The following is a 22,183-nucleotide window of genomic DNA, read 5'->3' as shown; positions in this document are numbered from 1 at the left end:
TCACTTAGGCTACGTAAGTCTCTACGTAAGGTGCTCGGTATTAGATCTACCAACGGGTGGTAGCCGCGTGCTGTGCACGTGCACGGCAGCCGGCAGACATTGTGTTGCAGTGCAGTCCGTGTTCGGATGTGCATGCGCGAGGAACTTCCTTCTTTGGAACTGCTTCTTGTATGAGCTGTTTCGAATATTTCGTCTCCTGGCCTAGCTTATTTCGTTTCGGCGCTGCTGAGACCTCCTTTCGCGGAATATTACTCAATGACAGGTGAGTTGACCAGTTCCCTTTGATTCATTTGCTTGTGTTGACTCTTTCATTTACGAAAAGTGTGCTGATTTTGGGCGGAATGGAATAAATAATGGAAAAGCTGACAGGATCTCTTTTCTAAATTTAGCTTTTCCGCTGCCGAGGCCTCCTTTTACGGAATACTCGATGACAGGTGATCTCTGAGTTGACCTGTTTCCTTCGATTCATTTGCTTATGCTCACCCTTTCATTTACGGAAACGTGTGCTGATTTTATTCGGATTTAGATCCATTTTTATCTCTTTGCCCTTGTCTACAGTGTGCGAAGAACGCGAGTTCACCTTCTTGACGGTAAGGCTCATGTTAGATGTGTTGTCGAAATACTCATACCGGTATTCATTGTACATTGGTACGTTACAAGTAAGGCACTGGTCAGTGGCATACTATCGTTGGCAGTTCCCAATCTGGAGGGAAAGATTCAAGGACCCGTTGACCGAGTTTGCAAAATAAATTCGCATACGGTATCAGGGAAAATCTCCATTGTGGAGAGGTTCAGTAAACTTGTTTGCTTCATACGAAACAAGCCAATGGGTGCAGTCTCGTGAAGATCTCGTACTTGTGTGATTGGATTTGTTTACTCGAGTCTGGGCTGTTTGATTTATTATTTGTGAGTACCGCCGAGATTGCACTGCCCCAAAAAAAGTTTCGTGCCGCCAAAGCAAGAATTACGATCTGCAATCTGTTTGTAGTCTGTTTGTAGTACCTGCAAGAATGTGCATGTATCGTACTTTCTCTATTGCTGTTTCAGTTGCCGTAATGTTGCTAAAGAAACGTTCAGTAGAGAGGTTCTGCAAAACGAAAATTCGAAAGAAGTTTCGCGACAGTCCTTGCGAAAGTGTGTACGAATTTTTGCACGAACTTTGCGTTCTGCACATTTTCGTAGTTTGCGCGGGCCAAGTGCACGTACGCCATGACCCGATCTCACGAAATTTCCTACGACAGTTCATTTCGTGTTCCCTGCAAGTTTCGCGTCCAAAGTTGCGAAAGTTCGTGCGAAGTATCGCACTTCATGACGTAGAACGAAAGTTTGTGCGCATTTTCGTTTTGCAGAACCTCTCTAGTGACTCATTTGTTTCATACGAGACGAGTCAATGAGTTGGTGTGGCTTAGAATCTTTCGCTGTAGAAGAAATCTATTCGTATGTCTATTGGAGAAATAATTGTATTCACTGGTTATATATATAAAATAGGTTAAGACAAACTCACAGAATAAATACCATCGGTCCCTTGGTGTTTATTATTATGAAATGACCCAAAGGCAATGTGCCTGTCGAGGGGTTCATTTGATTGAAAGAACAGTAGATGTAGATGTATGTACAAAGAGAAGTAGGGATTGTTCGTCCTAAAGAGGTTCAACTGGATATCATTCATACTCACCAAAATATGTGTAAGATTTTATTATTTATGGAGTGCCTTGTTTATCTCTCAGTACCTCCAAGCATAGCCTTGCCCCTTTTATCCTCAGGATCAGTGTAGTTGTTGGAACGACGTGTCGGACTCAGCAATGTATTTGTTTACATTTTAATACATGTTTATTGTTCCTCCTTTGTTGTGTTGTTTTAGAAAATCGTGGACTAACAGTTTGAAGTCATCAAACTACTTCCAAAAGTTGTATCGACATCAACAGGGTTACGATTTCAGTGCAATATGATGCAGAATGACCTTATCACGATAACCCATGATTATAAACCATTATAAACACAGAATCAACAAAAACATCTGCGACACGCACCTGGTTACATTTCTCAAATAAATCTGATCGAGTGTAACAGTTCCCTGTTAGCGCTAACCTTATCTGCCCTCTAGCTCTGTATCTTGCACCTTTCCCTATCCTGTCAGCACGCGCGTTATCACCTTAGGGCACGAAGTGCCCTATATCAGTTGTGTTGCCTTGAGCAAGCATTGTCTTTTCCAAGAATACCTTCAAACGGTTACACTGGTAGCGGAGGATGGTTAACATGGTGTTCTTGGAGCTCGCCATTGTCGTGGCGATCCTTGTTCTTTCTGTGTTGCTATTCAGGTTGGCCAGCGAGGTCCGTGAAGCCAGTCGCCAAGTCAGCGCCCGTCTGAGCAACCGACAACAACCGCTCCCTGTGCCGCCCGCTCATTCGTCCGGGAAGCCTCGGCACGCTAAGGAGCCGCCGATCTTCGATGGCAAGCCCTCGCAGTTCAAAGAGTGGGCTTTCTCCATTGAGCTGGCGATTCGGTCACTGGAAATCACCGACTCGTCGGTGATGGTGGATTACGCAGCGGGCTTCCTGAGCGGCAACGCCAAGCTATGGCTCATCGCATCGTTGGATACGGGTGTGGAGTTCTCGACGTGGCCAGCGCTGCGTGAAGCCCTCGCCAAGGTATACGGTCCGTTGCATTATCAAGAGCGGGTGCGACTGGATCTCTTCGCTGTCAGGCAGCACTCAAGCTTGGAGAGCTATGTCACCGAGTTCTCGCGCCTAAGCCTACAAGTGCCTGAGATCGACGAGCTGACCCGAGGACTGCTGTTTGTAAATGGACTGCACCCATCTGTCAAGACCCGGGTGCTGCGAGAGCACCCCACTGATCTGAGCCAAGCGATCAGGTCAGCGCAAACGGCGGACCAACAGCCGAACCCGATTCAGCACGGAAGTCAGCCCGTACGACCCCAAAGGCTAACACCGGAGGAGAGGCGTCACCTGAGTCGGCAGGGTGGATGCTTCGCTTGTCGGAAGCCAGGTCACCTAGCTCGGGATTGTCCCAGCAATCAACACCCAAACGCTGGTCGCCAGTGAAAAATGGCGTGCGCTCGCTGGCGACCAAGCGGAAAGCACCCAACGGTTACCCGGTTGACATACGCAACCGTTACAGCGTACTAGAGCTGGAAGAACCGACGCTGCAAGCTGATTCGGAAGATGTTGCCGAACAGGAATCCCATGTCAGCAACGTTGATATCGCAGTACAGGACACGGAGCTTCCTTTGGAGCATGACCTTCTCCGTGTTGAGGGCAGGATCAACGGCCGCCGGGCAATTATGCTTATTGACTCGGGATCGACGCACGACTTCATATCGGAAGCTTTCGTGCAAAGAAACGGCCTTGTTACGGAGAGCAAGGACGAAACACTGAAGGTAACCCTGGCTGATGGCTCATCGACATCATCGGGACTGCAGAGGACCGGTCTGGTAAAGGTTATTGTGAAAGACTTCAGCGACACCCAATCTTTCACAGTTTTTTCCGTTGAGCCGCTATGATGCTATCCTGGGCAAGCCATGGCTGACCAGACACAACCCGGATATCAACTTTCAGACCAACGAAGTCAAACTGAACGGAGAGCCGCTCGTTGCTAAACCCCCTTCCGGCCAAAATAGTGATACGGAGCGTCAGGAGTCGCCGCCAATTGAGAGCATGCTCATATCTGGTTCTCAGGCTCGCCGCGAGTTGAGGAAAGGCGTGCAGGGAATCCTGGCGTGGGTCAACGCTACTGACGACGAGGAGGAGGACAGCAAGCCATCAGCCGCCAGACAACACCCAGATCATCAAGAGCAGCTGGCTAACCTTCTGCGGCGGTACTCGGACATCTTTCCAGACGACCTGCCGACCGAGCTTCCGCCAGAGAGGGATGTCGACCATGAGATTGTGACTGAGGAGGGTGCCGTTCCTCCATCACGGGCTGCCTACCGTCTCCCCAAACCCGAGATGGACGAATTGCAAGCCCAGCTCACGGAACTCCTCCGCAAGGGCTTCATCGAACCCAGCAAGTCACCATATGGTGCCCCAGTCTTTTTCGTTAAAAAGTCTGATGGCTCATTGCGCATGGTTTGTGATTGGCGGAATTTGAACAGGATCGGGCGGATGCCGTCAAGTTGGCAAAGGACGCCATGATTGCCGCTCAGGCTAGACAAGCTCAGTATGCAGACAGGGGAAGGGTGCCCAGCAACCTGAAGGTTGGCGACATGGTGCTGGTGTACAAGGATTTTCTAACAACCGCAGAAGCCCGGGATCAGCCTTCACAGAAGCTACGCCCTAAGTGGTTCGGGCCCTACCCAATCATCAAGAAGATCGGACCCAACGCCTATCAGCTGGATCTACCCAGCGCTATTCGGTGCCACCCTGTCTTCAATGTCACTGCTCTGCGCCGGTATGAGCAGAATACTATTCCCGGCAGGCGGCAGCCACCCCCGCCACCGTTCACCGACTTGCACGGTCAGACCAGATACATGGTGGAGAAGATTCTTGACGATCGCCAGCGAAGGCATCAGACTCAGTACCTTGTCAAGTGGCAAGGGTACCCAGACGACGAAGCCACCTGGGAGCCAGAAGAGAACTTGCTGGACGAGGCCGGTAGGCCGATAGTTGCTCTGAGGCGTTACAGGGCGTCCAGGGCATGTTAGTGACACTATGGTTACCGCGAAATGTTACTCGCTCAAATTCAATTGCACGTGTACCTTGAGAATTCCCACTTGATCCTTGTTGTGTTAAGCAATCCATTCCCCTCCTGTTTTAGATTTTCCCCATTTCCGTTATCTTCACTCGCCTGACTGTCCTTGGTTACCTTGCACGGTGCTTCAATTAGATGAGCGTTGTTGGGTTGACACGATTTCATTTTGATTATTCCCTTTCCACATATTCCTCGACTCCCTGGAGGCACCTGTGCCTCGCTTAGGAGGGAGGGATGGTGTAACAGTTCCCTGTTAGCGCTAACCTTATCTGCCCTCTAGCTCTGTATCTTGCACCTTTCCCTATCCTGTCAGCACGCGCGTTATCACCTTAGGGCACGAAGTGCCCTATATCAGTTGTGTTGCCTTGAGCAAGCATTGTCTTTTCCAAGAATACCTTCAAACGGTTGCATCGAGGGTGGGGAAATCTGAAATATCTGAAAGGCAAGACAATTTTATGACAGAGTCATGAAATACTGCTACAGCAACATGCACAGAATGACCTCCGTATAAAAAAAAGTATCACCACGGTCCATCACTACTCACATGTTTCCCCGCAGAAGAACATGCTAGCCTTGTGCCATTTTCTGCAAGAAAAGGCTTGCACCTCAATGCGTATAATACGGTATTGAATTATTGATATGATGTGAAGGCCATCATTTACATATTGATATTGGTGACAGAAAAAAACAAAAGAAATTATAGCAATAAAAACTGCTTTATGGCAGTTTTCTAAAAAAAGTTATTGTGTTCTAGTCCATGGACCCCGTCTAAAAAGTAAGAAATTAACGAAATGTGATAGCCGAAAATTAAAATTTCACACAAAACCTCACAATAATCACACACAGAATGAAAGATACATGTAGAAGACCTTTTCCCCTCGTGATTCTCTTTCCTATGCATACATGACATGCATGTTGCCAATTGTTGGTGCAGTACAAGTTTAGTGTTGAAAGCAGCATTTCAACTGTTGTGATTATTGTGAGGTTTTGTGTGAAATTTTAATTTTCGGCTATGACATTTCGTTAATTTCTTACTTTTTAGACGGGGTCCATGGACTAGAACACAATAACTTTTTTTTAGAAAACTGCCATAAAGCAGTTTTTATTGCTATAATGAATATGGTGGTAAAGACCACACACGCCCTCTAGGCTGCAAAGTTCTGGCACAGAGCTCTCCTTCTCACCACCACCACCATCAGTTCGCGCCTGGCGCCTAGTCGATGCATGGTTGGCGGTATCCGACATAGCAGGCTGGTACATCAAGTAGCACATGGCACATAGAAGATGACACAGCAACGACATAGCTCGATTGCGACGTACGTTTCGTCCCCGCTGGACTCATCAGGCAATCTTCTTTTTGGATGTCTTCATACGGAGCTTAACTCTGGATTGTATTGCCTATATTGCCAGGTGTGTCTTTACCACCATATTAATCAACAATCAGCATACTCCTGAAAATCCCGCTGCAGAATAATCCCCTTTTTCCCGCAAAATTTGCAGCAGAATTTTTAAAAGAATTTCCGTCCGCGTTTCCCAAACAGGTATCAATAGCCCCATGTCCGAGGTGATTTGGCTTTTTTTTTTAAACATTTGGCATTTTTACATTTGGAATTTTTTTACCAAACTTTTATGTGTAAAATTTGCTTTTCTTCTGGCTGTTTCTCTGCTCCGGATAGCTGCATCGAAACATGGGTGGTGGCAAATGAGAGCCAGTTTATTGTGGTGCGTGCTTTGTCATTTTGTGTAAAATGTGTAAAAATATGCCCTGCATGGACGAGGACGGCAGTGAATTGCTTCCGCAGGGCCTTTGGACGAGGTCAGGCCGTCTTGCCATCACTAAAGACAATAATGAAGAACAGTAGGTCACGGAATACACTCTGTGAGAACGAAAACATGGCTGCGATGCTGTGCTACCTATCCAATTCTACCGTATGACACAGCCACTAGTTACAAATTCAAAAACACAGCTTTCGCAGCATACAATGCAGTTGACAGATTAATTTTCATCCACTAGCAATCCTTGAAGTGATATCTATCAACTTCAGAACATTGATGACCGAATATCTCAGTCTGTGATGCCATTTTACACATTAAATTTTGTTAAAAAATGACACACCAATTATCCGAATCCTGAGAATACTATGAAAGTAGGGCATGATTCAAGACACTTTCCAAAGTGGGATCATTCCCATATTTTGACACAACGGGCATGAAGGATAGCACTTCCACCTGCAACAATTAATTTGGACGTAGCTTGCCTAAAAGTGGCTGAAAAAACGTCATTTTACAACCATGTTTAAAAAGCCAAATCACCTCGTACTGTCACTGTGGCTACCGACACACTTGCCATTTTTGGCCATGCCTTGTCCGGCTATTGCACTGGTTCATGGATACTTTTCTCTTTCGTTCATCCCTCATGTAGTCTTGATGTTTGGACTTTTTCACTGTTGAGGCAACAAGCTGAAATAATGAAAAACCAGCCAACCAACTCCTTGTTTTCTACACAGCAGTGCTAAAGTGCTGAGACCAGAGGTCGCGTCGTTGTTGGTGTGCCTGACCAGCGCAGGTTCCACCATGGAGGCCCTACTCTCAGGCCCGCTGTTGAGTTTTTTGTGCTCTCTCCCATTCATTTCTCCCTAGTAGGTTGTATCTTATAAAGAACTCTTTATTTTTAAGTGACCACGTTCATATCATTGTATTTTCATGCCGAGAGCCCCCCCCCCCCCCCCCCCCCGGCTACACGCATGATTGAGCTACTTCAGTACATGATTGTACAAGTAAAGTGTTGATCAAAGAACTTGATCCCATCAAGCTAGCCAATGTCATGTCCGGTGCCTTGCAGCCCTAGTCAGACCTGCCAACCGTTGGTATATTCACTGGAGCAGGGTGCAAACTTGACTCCCACGACAGGATGATTTCATTGGGCAGGCACTACATTAGTCAAGGAGAATGTGGTAAAGGCAATGGCTATTTGACAGAGCTAACAGAAGATACAGACTGGCTCTCCAGCATTCACTCCGCGAATAATATAGAATCAATTGCCAGCGACATAGAATATCAATCGCAGGGCTCATCAGCGGCCGGGAGGGGGATAGTAGGGAATCAACAGAAGGGCGAAGGGATGAAACACTAGGTATGTAAAATATAGTGTAGGTATCAGTACAGGTGTCTATGTGGTAAATACATAGTAGACGAGAGAGGGATCTGACTCACAGAGATAATAACGAATAATCTTTACTTCAGGATGAGACACTAGCAAAGCAACTGAACTACACGAGAGGAATAACTGCAAGCTGTAACTGACTGAAACAACGAAAAGAACACAACTCGGTGTAGTCTCCAGTCCAAACAACAAGACGCCGACTCAACTAATTATGCACAGAAACTACAAGCCGCGAAGTCCGTTTCACGCGCGCGCGGGAAACGGCACATGAGACATGCATAACAACACAACACGATGCACTACTACTACTACATGCATCATGAATAGCATGAATAGGACAAAAGAACAGCCAGGAATAATTATGATTAGACTGGTCCACACAGGAACAATAAATGTACATGTATCACCTCTACGCGTGCACACAGCATAACTGACACCAAAGAAGGGCACGTTGATTCGGGCATGCATTGGAATTACCATGAACGTAATGACACCCAAAGGCTAGCGGCAGTGATTTGCCATAACACCATACTTAGACTACTGAAAGAGGTTCACCTTCTACTCACATAGGTATCAGTACAAGTTTCTATGTACATGACTGCATCATCAGGCTGTTCAGAGTGCTCACTGTCCAGTGGACTGAGCTGGTAATACAAGACAAGAGTGAGTGAATACAAAATGTAGAGCTGAAATTGGGATTTGAATAACAGCAAAATAGATAAGGAGTGTGCATTGCTCAACGACGTGGGCATGACATCATCACTACGGGGCATGACATCATCACCATGGGCATGAAAGCATGGATTAGTGCATGACATCATTACTATGGGGCATGACACCATCATCATCATGATGAACTTGTGGACAGTGAACACCAATGCACAACCGTGGCACTTCCCAGAGAAAACAGAATACATGTTGCCGGAAATATTTCCTCATCAGGAAGAGATCAAGGACAGTGAAACCATTTCAAGGGAACAAGCTGTTGAAACGCGGCTTTAAACCACATGCAGGAAATCATAATACATCAGCTTATCATCAATCCATCCTGGACCTATACTTCACAGGGTAAGTCCAAGTGGAGACGATCGATACAAGTCTAATGGACAATTGGAAGTCAGCAGTAGCGAAAGATCCCAGAGAAACATCGCCTGTATTGGACCAACACAGGAATGACAAAATCTGGAGATGTGGTATTTCAAAGATGATTGATTGCCAGTAAGTTAGGGAATCGCCTAGTGCTATCCAGGGTCATTTGACTGGAGATGGCAGCCCCTGGCCCGGGTTGCAGTGCATACCTGCCAAGTGTCCAGATTTTTCGGGATTATCCCGCAATTTTGGATGAACTCCCCCGATCCCGAAATTCCTTTCGATTATCCCGAAATTCACTGTACAAGAAACAAGCTTGATATTGTACTTGGAGCACTTCAAATGACTTGTCACAGGCCAGTAGTTGTCCTTATTGATTCCGGACCGCTATAGCCTGCAGTACCAGTGGATCTACTAGTGCTCCGTCCATGAGCAGTCTATGAAAAACCTCCGTTTTTGAGTCTTGACTCTTGAACATATGTAAGTGTGATCCGATGATCACGATCAATCGAAATGTTGGTGCAATCAAAAGTTGGAAAAGGATTTTTTGGTAAAAATATGACATATCCCGAAAAACCAAGGCAAATACCGCGATTTTGCCATGGCGATCCAGAAAAAAGCATTCTCAGTACTTGGCAGTTATGGTAATGGTCTAATGGGACAGGTGGTGGCCTTATCGGAGTTGTCGCCTTGACAGGTTTTACTGTACTGTGACTAAAGTGACATCTTGTGCATAGCTTTGGGAATGACATGCCTGACTTGTCCCTGCCCTCGCGGTATCGAGCACTTTGTGCAAATACATGTACATAGCAACTCAGCTTGTAGTACAAACCGTGCATGCCGTAACACTGTCACTGACATGGAAATCCGGTGGAATGACCGGGGCCGCCACCCTCGGTGCCAGGCAGAACGTTGTGTGCATGCAGTGCACGCGTTGATAGCAGTACACATGTACTAATGGCTGTCATGGGGCCGCTTGACCTCCGACTGGATTTCCATGTCCACGACAGTAAATATACAGTCAGACCTGGCTTATTCAGTCCTCTTTTATCCGGATCCCTCGCCATCCGGAAGAAAATCGCTGGTCACCGATTTACAGCATATGCCATGCATACATACAGTATGTGCGTTCGATTATCCGGTTCCCTCGCCTATCCGGATATTTTTGTGGAAAACGGATGTGTGCGGTTATGTGTGGTCTGACTGTATAGCAATACGGGATGAATTGCGCTCGGAACTCAAAGCAAAGTACAGTTATAATGCACTTGGCTTACCTGGGTAGTCATGACAACAGAGGCATCATGGCCGATCAAGGAGAGCCTCAAACTCAGTACGCTCTAGGGGAATACAGCACAGAACACAATCCAGACAAACATACCAACCTACTGTTATCTGCATAGAGAACTACAGAGAAACAGAGCATAATTGCATCTTGGTATGGGTCTTATCCAGAGCACAGCCACACCAAGAATAATGAAATATGCTAGAGAAAATAAGTCAGAAATAATCTTCAACGTACTGTACTCATCAGTTGCTGGTCTGGCGACGTCATCAGAAGCAGCTGCAGTCAGATTGGCACAGCGTGAGACCATACACATGTACTGTCAAGTGAAAACCTCTCACTAGAGATTACATTTTGCTAGCTTCACTACCAGCACGTGCACGCGCACGCACACATGCAGGCTGGCAGGCAGGCAGGCTGGCACGCACACACACGCACGCACGCACGCATGTACACACACACACACACACACACACACACACGCACACACACACACATAAAATAACTGTAAACCAGGCTGTGAGCGTATGTGCATGGGTTTTAGGCACTACACTATTCAATTGGGGAGATGGAATCATAGACGTCTCCCTTTCAAAACAAGAAGGTTTCAAGGCCGCACAACTTTACCGCTTTACCGTGGTAAGAGGGATGATTTCATGGCAAGAAGAAATGACATCATCACTCATTGGCATTACATCATCATCCATCATCATCCATCACCACAGTAACTACATATGATTGCCAGTAAACAAAGAACACATGCTTCAGACACGCACACCAAATGGGATGTTTGACTAGTCAATCCGGATTCAGATCAGATCCACTGGACCAGGCAAAACGGCAGTTAAAAGGCAGACTTGCGACTATACAGCCATGCACCAACAAACATCCATCTCCATATCCACTCACGCAACCCGCCCACGCACCTCCACCCACGTATCCCACCCACGCACATCCAGCCACGCCTGCGTTCAGAAATACAGGCATACCGTATTTTCTGGAGTATTGGCCACACTGGAGTATAAACCGCACGCCAACCTTTTGTCACAAAATACAGTCATCTATCCTATTGATTATCACCATCAATTTGGCCATCGTGGTATAAGACAAACAGATTTTGTTTTGGGTGAATTGCGGGTGTTTAAAGTGCCGCTTATACTCTGGAAAATGTGGTGCACATACACAACACGCACACACACACACATGCACACACACACACACACACACACACACACATGCACACACACATGCACACACACACATGCACACACACATGCACACACACATGCACACACACATGCACACACACACATGCACACACACATGCACACACACATGCACACACACATGCACACACACATGCACACACAACACCAGTCCATGTATCAATGCAAGACAACCACCTACCAGTCGTGGAGTGGCTATCACTAGGGCTGACAGTACAGAGGATCCAACCTGGACACTCCAGCATTGCCTGATACAGATCTTTGGCACTGGGTATCTTGGGAAGGACTTCATCCACTAGGGTTAGCACCACACTGTCAGGCAAGTCGGAAATCGACCCACGAAACAGATCAGCAGCCATCTGGGTCTGGTCTTTCCGCAAAAAATCGTCCAAGTCATTCAGAAAGGATGTATTCACCTGTCCACATTCTCTCAGTTTGAGAAGACAGTAGCGCAGTGGAAAATCAGGGCGCAGAAGAATGCGATGCCGATAGAAGGCTGAGCAGAGACGAGCGGCTCTGCGACGTTCCTCGACCGTATCTACACAAGGAAATATGAGTGGAACAAAAATACAATTCGGGCTATGACCAAAATGTTGTCATAAAACCTTTAATGGACTCGGATGGAGAGCCAAGATGTGCTAGAGCTGTTAACCAGTTAGTTGTAGAACGTCAGTACCGTGGGTCAGTGTCGTGCAATGTTATCGCATGAGCTGATTGTAAAGTAACTGGTGATGTTCGTGGACCTCATAGCGTAACTTGTCGTTCATTAATCCTTTCTTCTTTACTATACAACCTTTAAAAACGACTTTATGCACGTCATTCCATATGAATATACAGACAAACAGAGAGACAAATAGACATGCAGAGAAACAGTCACAACCACCCACACACAAACACACACACACACACATACACACAAATATACACACCTCAGACCTCAGACATGCCCATCGCGGGAGCGATGATAGCGAACAGCTATGTTAGATATAGCAACTTGTGCTGGGATTACACCATTCAACAGCTTGCAAGGCTGATGAATTGACCGCCATTATTTTTAGCCTAGTATCCACCACACAGCTGTTTGAAGTGACTTTTTCTGGCCAGTAAATCCCTATTTTTCAGTTTTAATTTTTCCATTTTTTTCTTCTTTTTTTCTTTTTTTTCTACACACACACCACACCACATACTCCGGCATACACTGGCTGTTGGTAACCACCCACATATACACACATACACACAAACACACACAAACACACACACACGCACGCACACACACACACACACACACACACACACACACACAAACACACACAAACACGCACACACACGCACACACACAACACAAACACACGCGCGCGCACACCGAGTCATGACACACAGTGCCACTGACCTGCATTACAGCAGCTTGCAGAGCCAGCATACAGATGAAATTTTCTTGTGTCGGGCTCCCGCTCATCAGGCATGACTAACTGAGCACGCACTCGCTCACTGACAAGGAACTCCATGGTAGCATTCAGGTCTCCTTGCAGATCCCGCTGTCGCAGAAGGTTACTACTTGGCAGGCACCCATCATCAACGAACACCGTTGACATGTCAGAACCAGGAGATTGTTGGCGAGGAAGAGCAGAGATGTGATCCCAGATAGCTTCCTGCTGAGAAGTCACGCTACGCTGGTCGGGCCCTCTGGTTATGATGTTGAGCGCGAGCTGACCGTGTGGGATCTCCACCAGTGTGTCTGTGTTCACGTACTGAGGTAGCGAAACACGAACACCTCCCTGCCAGACAGGACACTTGGCGAAGGAGTTGACGAGTGAGATTTGTATGGCGGGCATCAACGCCGCGCTGATAGCGACACCGAACTTACAGTAGAGACGGCGACCAGTGTAGTGGAGGTGCTGGTAGGGGTTGGCTTTCTCCAAGTGCAGACTAGTGCGTGATTCAGCCTGCGCAGGAAGAATCATGACTTGCTCACCATCCTCGGTTACATGACACATACCTAGGCGTACGGCAATGTCGAGAGCGTCTTCACCACACATCGGCGAATCTGTGGCCAGTACTTCAATGACATGGCTGCGTGAAGCGAATCCAAACTCATCACAGATAAGGGTCGGTGGAGGAAATGACTTTGGCGAGAACATTTTTCCTGTGATGTCACTCATCAACCATAGAGGTTGAACAACCACCAGCTTGGCATCCGGAAAATAGAATACCTGTAGTGAATACACATAGATACCCCATGTACATACATGCACACATACACACATACACATATGCACACATACACACATGCATACATGCCCACATACACACATACACACATATACATATACAGTGACATACACACAATCACACATGCTGTAGTGATGGAGTATAGTGCACACTTTAGATGCGCTATTTCAGGCTCCAAATTTCGAAAATTAGTGCATTGCATCAATGCATCAATGCTTTCGAAGTTTGCCACCGCTGACCCGGGGCAAGCCATATGCATGCATATAATGATATCTACTGTCAGCTAAACTGCACATGCATGATGGGTACGAGACCCCATAAGTAGCACTTGCATTATAAAAAGCCACACGAAATAATGCTATGATAATTTTGCTAATGTTCCCTCTATAATGCTGTTTTCCACTACCTCAACTAGTGAAGATTCTGTAATACTGTCTTTATAATAGTCTTTTAATAGATACTGGAAGGTTTGGTGGATAATAGATACTGGAAGGTTCGATGGACTTCTCGTGTGCTCTGCGTGGCAGTCGTGAGTCAGTCAAGTGTTAAGTCATGTCGGCGGAAAAGCGCGAGTTCCAGAGTGGGGAGCAAACCCTTTCCAAAGAAATCATTGCCGAAGTCGCTACCACTAATTCGTTTTAGAAGCAATAATTTCCTCAAATCTAGGCTGACCATCATACTCCGGATATACCTTGAATTGCCAACACGTTGGTCAAAGGAGTTGGTGCACATTATACTCTGGCAAATGTGATAAATACATACCATGTTTCATGTATCATGTATACATGTACAACCGCTGCAAGAAAAACACAAAAATCTGCAAATGCACTTTATGTGCACGTACAGATTTGCTCTTACAGCAACGATAGAGGGCACGATCTAAATGAAACAGATCAAGTGATGATAGCCTATTGCTGCCTGATAATTTCCCAGTACAAAACAGCCTACCGTTCCCTGTATTTTCCTGTATTTCTGTAAATTTCTCTTCCCTCACTTGAGTAGCACACTCTTTGAAGCTACCCTGACTGACACTGATGATCAGCATAGCCTATCAGTACTTCCACATGGTTTGTTGCACCCTGAACATTACATGTCGGGCAGAATATTGTGGGTTCCAAAAGGATTTCTCAAATTTAAGAAGACAGTACTTGGAGCAGCAAAGTTACTTACCTGCGCTTTCTGATGGAGGTTGAACAGCTCCATGTTGACATCCAGGAATTCCTTCAGCGCTTTCAGCACAACTGGTATTGAAGAGTCACCGTAGTTGTTATCGAAGCGAGCAATTGCTGTAGCCAGAAATTCCACAAACTGGTCGGTGCTGATAGCAGGACTGTCTCTGCATTGATCACGAACATTCTCCAGAAGTGCCTCCGAAATGGACACAACCACCTCCGAATCAGGTCCAGATGCCTATTGGGAACAAAACATTGGAAACAAGATGAATACACTTTGGGAAAGGAGAGAGAGAGAGGGAATGAGAGGGGTGGGGTAGGGAAGGTTGGGAGGTGTGTTTGTCGAGGGGAGGGGATCAGGGTTGGACTTGCAAAACATCAAACAGTTTAAAATGATAGACGAAAGCCCACACTATAATAACAGGTACAGTTGATGATTATGATTTTAGAACGTTGTCATACTCACTTGTTGCACCTTTTCCTTGTGTCGTTGGATCACTTCCCTCAATGCAGCCACACCTTCACACTTCTCATTGATGGCATTGACGAAAGGGATCGGCTCATCCAGGAAATCCAGATGCTCGCCTAAGATTTTCTGCAGCGCTGCAAACTCCTTCTCAATAGCGATCACTTGCTCCTTGGAGAGTCGGTCCCGGCGTGTCACAACAATAAGAGCTTTGTTGCGAGTGGTTGTGCCCTCTGCGCAGCTGCAGGCAATGAAATCTGCCCAGGTGCGGACCCAGCGTCTCATATTCACGATGGACTCCATGCCCGACACCGTGAGCAAATTGAGAGTCCAGACGTCGGAGAATTTCGTCAGTCGCTGATGTTGTGACATGAATCGATACTGACCTCCAAGGTCGAGGTATATCGTACCGTACGTATCCACGTAACGTCGCATACCTCGTGTCCTGGAGGCCAAAATCGTGTCATATTGGTCACCGCGGAAGACATTTTTGACTTTGCCAAAGAAACTGCGACGGTGTAGAATTGATTCCAGAAGGGATGACTTTCCTCCGCCAGGTTGACCCAGAAGTCGAACAACCAGTGGAGATTGCTGGTTAGTTTCCCGGCGGATTCTGTCCAGTAAAACTTGCTACAAACACAAGTCAAGTACGAAAGAGAAAAGAGAAATGAAAGAAGCAGGGCACATTTTAATACACAAATTTCTACCTCTATCCAGCATGCCTTGCCTTGGACAATAGTGGCTAAACAAACAAGCAACACACACTCTAAATACCGTCATTATACAACATATACTCATCTACACGGAATTTCTCTCAACTTAAAAGACAATAAAGTATACTCGTAGCAGGCTCTCACTATACGAATACTTGAGGGTGGGCAATTCAGGTAAAACCTTAGCTGTGAACTAACGTTCAGAATGTTTTGCTTAGTCACATGGATTCAAAATCAAAATGCATAAAAAAATACTTGTATGAATAAAAAACAGTGTTTTGGCCACGAACAAATCCTAGGTTAGAGTCCAAGTACAGGAACCGTATGAAGACACTTCGAAGTTTATCCTGGGCTATCTTTGTATTGATTATGGGTTGGCTGGCTTCAAATGCTTGTGATCTGGGAGTACTACTTGAAGTATTATCAAAACAATGTATCACACGCAGTTTGATCTTTTAGCACATCTGCTGTATACATGTACATATTATAGAACATAATCATTTCTAAGAGTTGGTGGACAAGCCGTTGATTATTCACTCTCATTGTAATATCAAAAAGTATTCTTTCTAGACCAAAGAGTGGTATATTTGATAACATTTAATAACGATAGAAATTTTTACGATACTTCTCCAGACGTTTCGTTGTTCTGAACAACATCGTCAGTGGATAAAGAATGGAGGGCTTTGGGTGGTGGCATGGGTTAATAGGGAGTGATGGTGGTGAGATGAGGTGAGGTGAGAAGGTGAAGGTGAGAAATACATGTATCTAAGTGGTGAAGGTTAGGTGCGGGTCGATACAGGTGGGAAGGGGTACACCCTTCGGGTAGAAGTGTAGGTTGGTAGAAGGTGTTGGTGTGCGTAGAAGGTGGAGTGGCGTAATGGAAGTGTCGGGTTGATAAATGTGGGAGAGAGTCTAGGTAGGGTGTGGATCAGCAATAGGTGTTGGTGTATGTGGTGGGTAGAATTGGCAAGAGGTGTGTGTGTGTGTGTGTGTGCGTGCGAAAAAGAGTAAGGTAGTGAGTATTGGTATGCGTGGAAGGAAGATGTGACAGAAGGTGTGCGCTATAGGCAAGGGGTGCAGGAATATTTTGAGGTGGTGGGTGGGACTAAAACAGGAGGTTGTGATTCATCTAGTGATATATATAGTATCAGCAATAGCAGCAGTATATACAAAGAGGTGTGTGTGTGTATGCGTGTGCATTTGCAAGCTTTTTGGTAGTGTAGTGTGTTGGGGGGGGGGGGGAGAGAGCACCGGGTGCGGGTGTTCTTCTTCTATTGCGATCATTTTTGGATGGGTTGGCAGATAGTGGATGGTGGTAGGCAAGTTATGCCAAGAATCCAGTTCCCATATCTTCTTTTCTTCTGTTGATAGTTGGTTTCTTGTCGCGAATGGCATATGCCTCACGGATCCGGAGCCTCAGCTCATCCCTCTCCGTGAGCTGAGCAACCTCGTACATAATCTCTGGGGTGGCGTTCGGGTGTTCCCTAGCGTAGTGCACACCGAATGCAGACTTCTTGTCATGAGATTTTGCAGCATTTGTGTGCTCTTGGGCCCGGGTGTGCACTTGCCTCCCAGTCGAGCCGACTTATCTCTCGTGACAAAGGTGGCATGTAGCTTCGTACACGGCAAATCTGCAGGTGCATTTCTTCCTGAACATAGGGCATTCGCGCATTCTGCATTTTTCCGGTTCTCCTTTTTTCTTCGTGAGTTCTTGGATGGTTGGGGGTCGAGGGTTAACGAGGCGTGCCGTTATGCCGTTTTTCTTAAGTGCCTGTCGTACTTGGCCGTTAACCTTGTCGGAGATGTACGGTATTCTAAATACCAGTTGTTTCCCTTTTGTTTGTTTACTTGTGTTTCTTCTTCGGGCTCGCGCTTTGATGATGTGTTCTGCAGAGTAGCCGTTCCCTGCAAGTTTATCTGAGATGAGGCGTCTGGCTTCCTCCGCAAACTCAGGCGTGCTGTTGTCTTGTGCTCGTTTGTATTCATTGTTAATGACCGCCATCTTAACCGCCGTTGGATGGTGGGAATCTGCGTGTAGTGTTATCCCTTTGTTTGCTTCTTTTACGTAGAGCTTGTGTGTGACTTTGCCGTCAGGAAGAATCTTTAGTCTGATATCCAGGATTGGTAGGAAACCATCTTTGTCCGGCAACTCCAGTTCAAACTTGATTGTCGGGTGTTTTCCGTTGAGTTAGGTCAGTAGAGATTGTGCTTCCGCAGGAGTGTCAACTGCGGTTCCCGAGTCGTCTACATAGCGAACGAACACTGGTAATGGCGGCGAGATGTTTCTGTAAATGTGGCGCTGTTCAAAGAGGTCCATGACGATGATGGCTATTGTGCCGCTGAGTCTGCTGCCCATCGCCAATCCCCTTGTCTGTTTGAATGTTCCAAGGGTTGGGTGTTGGAACACGTTGGTATATAGAATCAGCCCGAGTAGCTCTTTTAGGTCGACCAGTGTTCGTTCGCTATGTAGACGACTCGGGAACCGCAGTTGACACTCCTGCGGAAGCACAATCTCTACTGACCAAACTCAACGAGTCGTAGGATTGTTTTCTGGATGAAGTTGACAGTTTGTGCTGAGGACAGATTCAGTGTCAGTAATTCGCGGAAGGAAAGGCCGTATGCGGATCTGGCCGATCAATGCCGAGCAAACGGGTGGCAGGTCGTTTCTTTTTCGGTTGAGGTAGGTGTGCGTGGTTTCATCCCGGACTCTCTTCGGAGGGCTCTGAAACCGCTTGTGTTTTCTTATCGAAGAATATTTTTTTTGTAATTTGTACAGTAAGACGTCTCTGCGAAGCGGCTACATCATCTGGCTGCGATGTCAACAAAAACACTGATCGGAAGATCCACTTTTCCGAGGTACTGTATGTGGGACTCCGTTTATTGAGGTGCGTTGAAATTCATTCTCTTTATCTTATTATTTCGTTTCTATCATTTCCCCCTATGAGTTCCTATCCGTTGCTGTGAACACCTTGAGTGGAGAGCGCTTGCTCGAGCGTTGAACCCGGGTTCTTAATCCATCATTCCCAGGTTGCAAGGCTGGGCGGGGTTGTGAGCAGGTTTTCATTTTCATCTTTTCTTACTTGGTCCGCCCAGTTAAAATTGGCGCTTATCTTCACACTTGTCTCAGGAAAGAAATACGAATATTTGAAGCAAGCCACGATCACAAAGCACTATATACATGATTATTTACATGTCAGAAGCAACTCAGTCGAAAATTCAAGCAAGTTACACATCCTCCTCGCCACTATCGTCGCTGGAGGAAGAGCTCAAAACGTACGATCCGGACAGCTGCTGCACGGGTCATTTCATAGCTTGTTCCACTTCTCCTCGTCTCGAATCACGCTCAAAGGCAGTGCGTGCCTGTCACCTTCCCATCAGAAGCTGAGTGAGACTGCCCGCATGTTGACTGTAAGTGTTATTCCGTTCGTCGCAATAATGCGACTTTGTTTGAGACAAAAAGGCAACGCCATATCAGTGTCCTTTTTTCAAATCTTGCGCTTGTCGTACTTGCTGATCAGCACCCGTACCCACGCGAGCCGCTGGTGCTTGTACATGCAGCGCAGTGATAGCTTCCGCTTGATGTAGCACCTGTGCGTACTGCACCTACAACGCCGTGCACCAGGCTTTTCGGCTAGTTTCCTGAAAGTCCTTCGCACGAGTGTTTCTCTCAGGACTTGGTGTTTCCTTTGATTAGCTCCTTTGCCCTGTCCTCTGTGAGCTTCAAAGTGTGTCCGCCGGATTGGTCTCACTTACTGGAGACATCGACATGAGCTGCAGTTTCTTCGTCAGCGATTTGCTGGTGATAGCCCTTCACTAGGCGCTGTACTGTGCAAGCACTGAAATTCAAGCTCGCGAAGCGCTTTTTCAGCTTTTCTATACCTCCCCGGGGTAAACAATCCTTGCCATCAGACAGCTGGAAGTAGACAGAAACTGTATTCTCCATCGCTCTGAAATGCGAACATCCTGACCTATTTTACGGACTCGAGCGGAGGTTGCAGTGTTTTCTTGCGCTGACGGAAGTGTTCGTCGGCGGCAGCTCCGTCAAAAAGACTCAAACGAACCGATCGCAACTTCTGTGATGGTTTGTGCTGCCATGTCGTCGGATGCAATGGTCAATGGACATGTTCGGATGGTGAATCGGTGGTTCCATACCGTGTGGCACAGGCAGAACACCAAAAAACCAAGTGAGAAGATAAGCGCCAATTTTAACTGGGCGGACCAAGTATTATTTCTGCTTTTTCATCTCATTACAAAAATTCTGCGCATAAAATCTAGACTAAAAAACATTCTTGATAAATCACGCACCTTCTTTCAGGCGTAAAAACCCTATTGCAGAGGTCTCAGCCTTCCTTCATTAGACTTACCTGTCTTTATAAATGTAACTTACTCTCTCTTTCTCTCCCTCTTTCTTTCTCTTTTTCTCTCTTTCTCTTTCTCTCTCTCTCTTTCTCTTTCTCTTTCTCTCTCTCACTCTCTCTCTTTCTCTCTCTCTCTCTCTCTCTCTCTCTCTCTCTCTCTCTCTCTCTCTCTCTCTCTCTCTCTCTCATCAGTAGGTTCAGGGACTCTCCGTCCACCGTCATCTTCAAGTCATCGTGCAGGGTTGGGTGCTCGTGCTCCGAAGCAGCATTCCAAACCCCCGAGGAAGGATCTCCTTCAAACATTTGAGGAGATCAACGCGCAGGAGCAGATTTTGAGGCTGAAGACTCTTCAGGTGCAAGGCAAGTGGTTGGAGTGGACATCGGTGATGTGGCAGGACCTCTCGTGGAAATCCCTTTTGTACGGTGGTACTGGTAAGGATTTGAAATTTCTTCTCGCATCAACCCTCGACGTGCTACCTTCTCCGACGAACCTACGCCGTTGGGGAAACACCGTAGTGGATCCGTACTGTAGTTTGTGCCGTGCCTGGGCCTGTACTACGCGCCACGTGCTTGGCGCTTGTCGCGTAGCGCTGGACCAGGGACGTTACACCTGGAGGCACGACAACGTACTCGGGGTCATCGTCAGGAACATGCGTGAGGAGATTCGAATCCGCACTGCTGCAAACACAGTACAAACCGAAAATTCAAATGAGCTTGACTTCATCTCGTTTTGCAAGGCGGGAGAGAAGCCGGTTCGCGTTCAGCCCAGACGGAAGTTGGTTACGACTGATCTCCTGTCAGCGGCCTCAGACTGGAAACTTCTTGTCGACTCAGTTAGTGCAAAGATTTCTTTCCCTAGCTGTGTTGCACTTACCACCGTAAGACCAGATATAGTTCTGTACTCTACGAGTCGTAGGATTGTATTCTGGATGGAGTTGACAGTTTGTGCTGAGGACAGATTCAGTGTCAGTAACTCGCGGAAGGACAGGCGGTATGCGGATCTGGCCGATCAATGCCGAGCAAACGGGTGGCAGGTCGTTTCTTTTTCGGTTGAGGTAGGTGTGCGTGGTTTCATCCCGGACTCTCTTCGGAGGGCTCTGAAAGCACTTGGGTTTTCTTATCGAAGAATAAAATTTATTTGTAATTTGTGCAGTAAGACGTCTCTGCGAAGCAGCTACATGATCTGGTTGCGACGTCAACAAAAACACTGGTCGGAAGATCCACTTTTCTGAGGTACTGTATGTGGGGCTCCGTTTATTGAGGTGCGTTGAAATTTATTCTCTTTATCTTATTATTTCTTTTCTATAATTTCCCCATATGAGTTCCTATCAGTTGCTGTGAACACCTTGAGTGGAGAGCGCTTGCTCGAGCGTTGAACCGGGTTCTTAATCCACCATACCCAGTTCGCAAGGCTGGGCGGGGTTGTGAGCAGGCTTTCATTTCATCTTTTCTTATTATTTCTTATTATTTCTGCTTTTCATCTCATTACAAAAATTCTGCGCATTTTTTCTCCATCTGCGCATAAAATCTAGACTGACAACCTGCTTGTTAAATCATGCACCTGCTTTCAGGCGTAAAAACCGTGTTGTAGAGGTCTCAGTCCTCATTTGTTAGACTTACATGTCTTTATAAATGTAACTTACTCTCCCTCCCTCTCTCTCTCTCTCTATCTCTATCTCTATCTCTATCTGTCTCTCTGTCTCCCTGTCTCTCTGTCTCCCTGTCTCTCTGTCTCTCTCTGTCTCTCTCTCTGTCTCTCTCTCTGTCTCTCTCTCTG

General features: G+C 46.6%; 1 protein-coding gene across 1 annotated transcript in view; it reads right to left on the bottom strand.

Annotated features, from left to right (window-relative positions):
- Positions 1–7,926: 7,926 nt before the first annotated feature.
- Positions 7,927–22,183, bottom strand: part of LOC135829923 (uncharacterized) — a 176,955-nt gene continuing 162,698 nt past the window's right edge. The window contains exons 19-25 of the mRNA XM_065342302.1: positions 15,336–15,965; positions 14,868–15,107; positions 12,859–13,678; positions 11,650–12,006; positions 10,480–10,521; positions 10,235–10,297; positions 7,927–9,022 (exon numbers count right to left, since the gene is read on the bottom strand). Of these exons, the coding sequence (XP_065198374.1) occupies positions 10,260–10,297; positions 10,480–10,521; positions 11,650–12,006; positions 12,859–13,678; positions 14,868–15,107; positions 15,336–15,965 (2,127 nt within the window). The 3' untranslated portion in view covers positions 7,927–9,022; positions 10,235–10,259. The remainder of the gene's footprint in view (positions 9,023–10,234; positions 10,298–10,479; positions 10,522–11,649; positions 12,007–12,858; positions 13,679–14,867; positions 15,108–15,335; positions 15,966–22,183) is intronic.

The sequence above is a fragment of the Sycon ciliatum genome, chromosome 13 (genome assembly GCF_964019385.1).
Source record: "Sycon ciliatum chromosome 13, ocSycCili1.1, whole genome shotgun sequence".
Classification (NCBI taxonomy): domain Eukaryota; kingdom Metazoa; phylum Porifera; class Calcarea; order Leucosolenida; family Sycettidae; genus Sycon; species Sycon ciliatum.
This window is presented reverse-complemented; position numbering and strand designations above follow the sequence as displayed.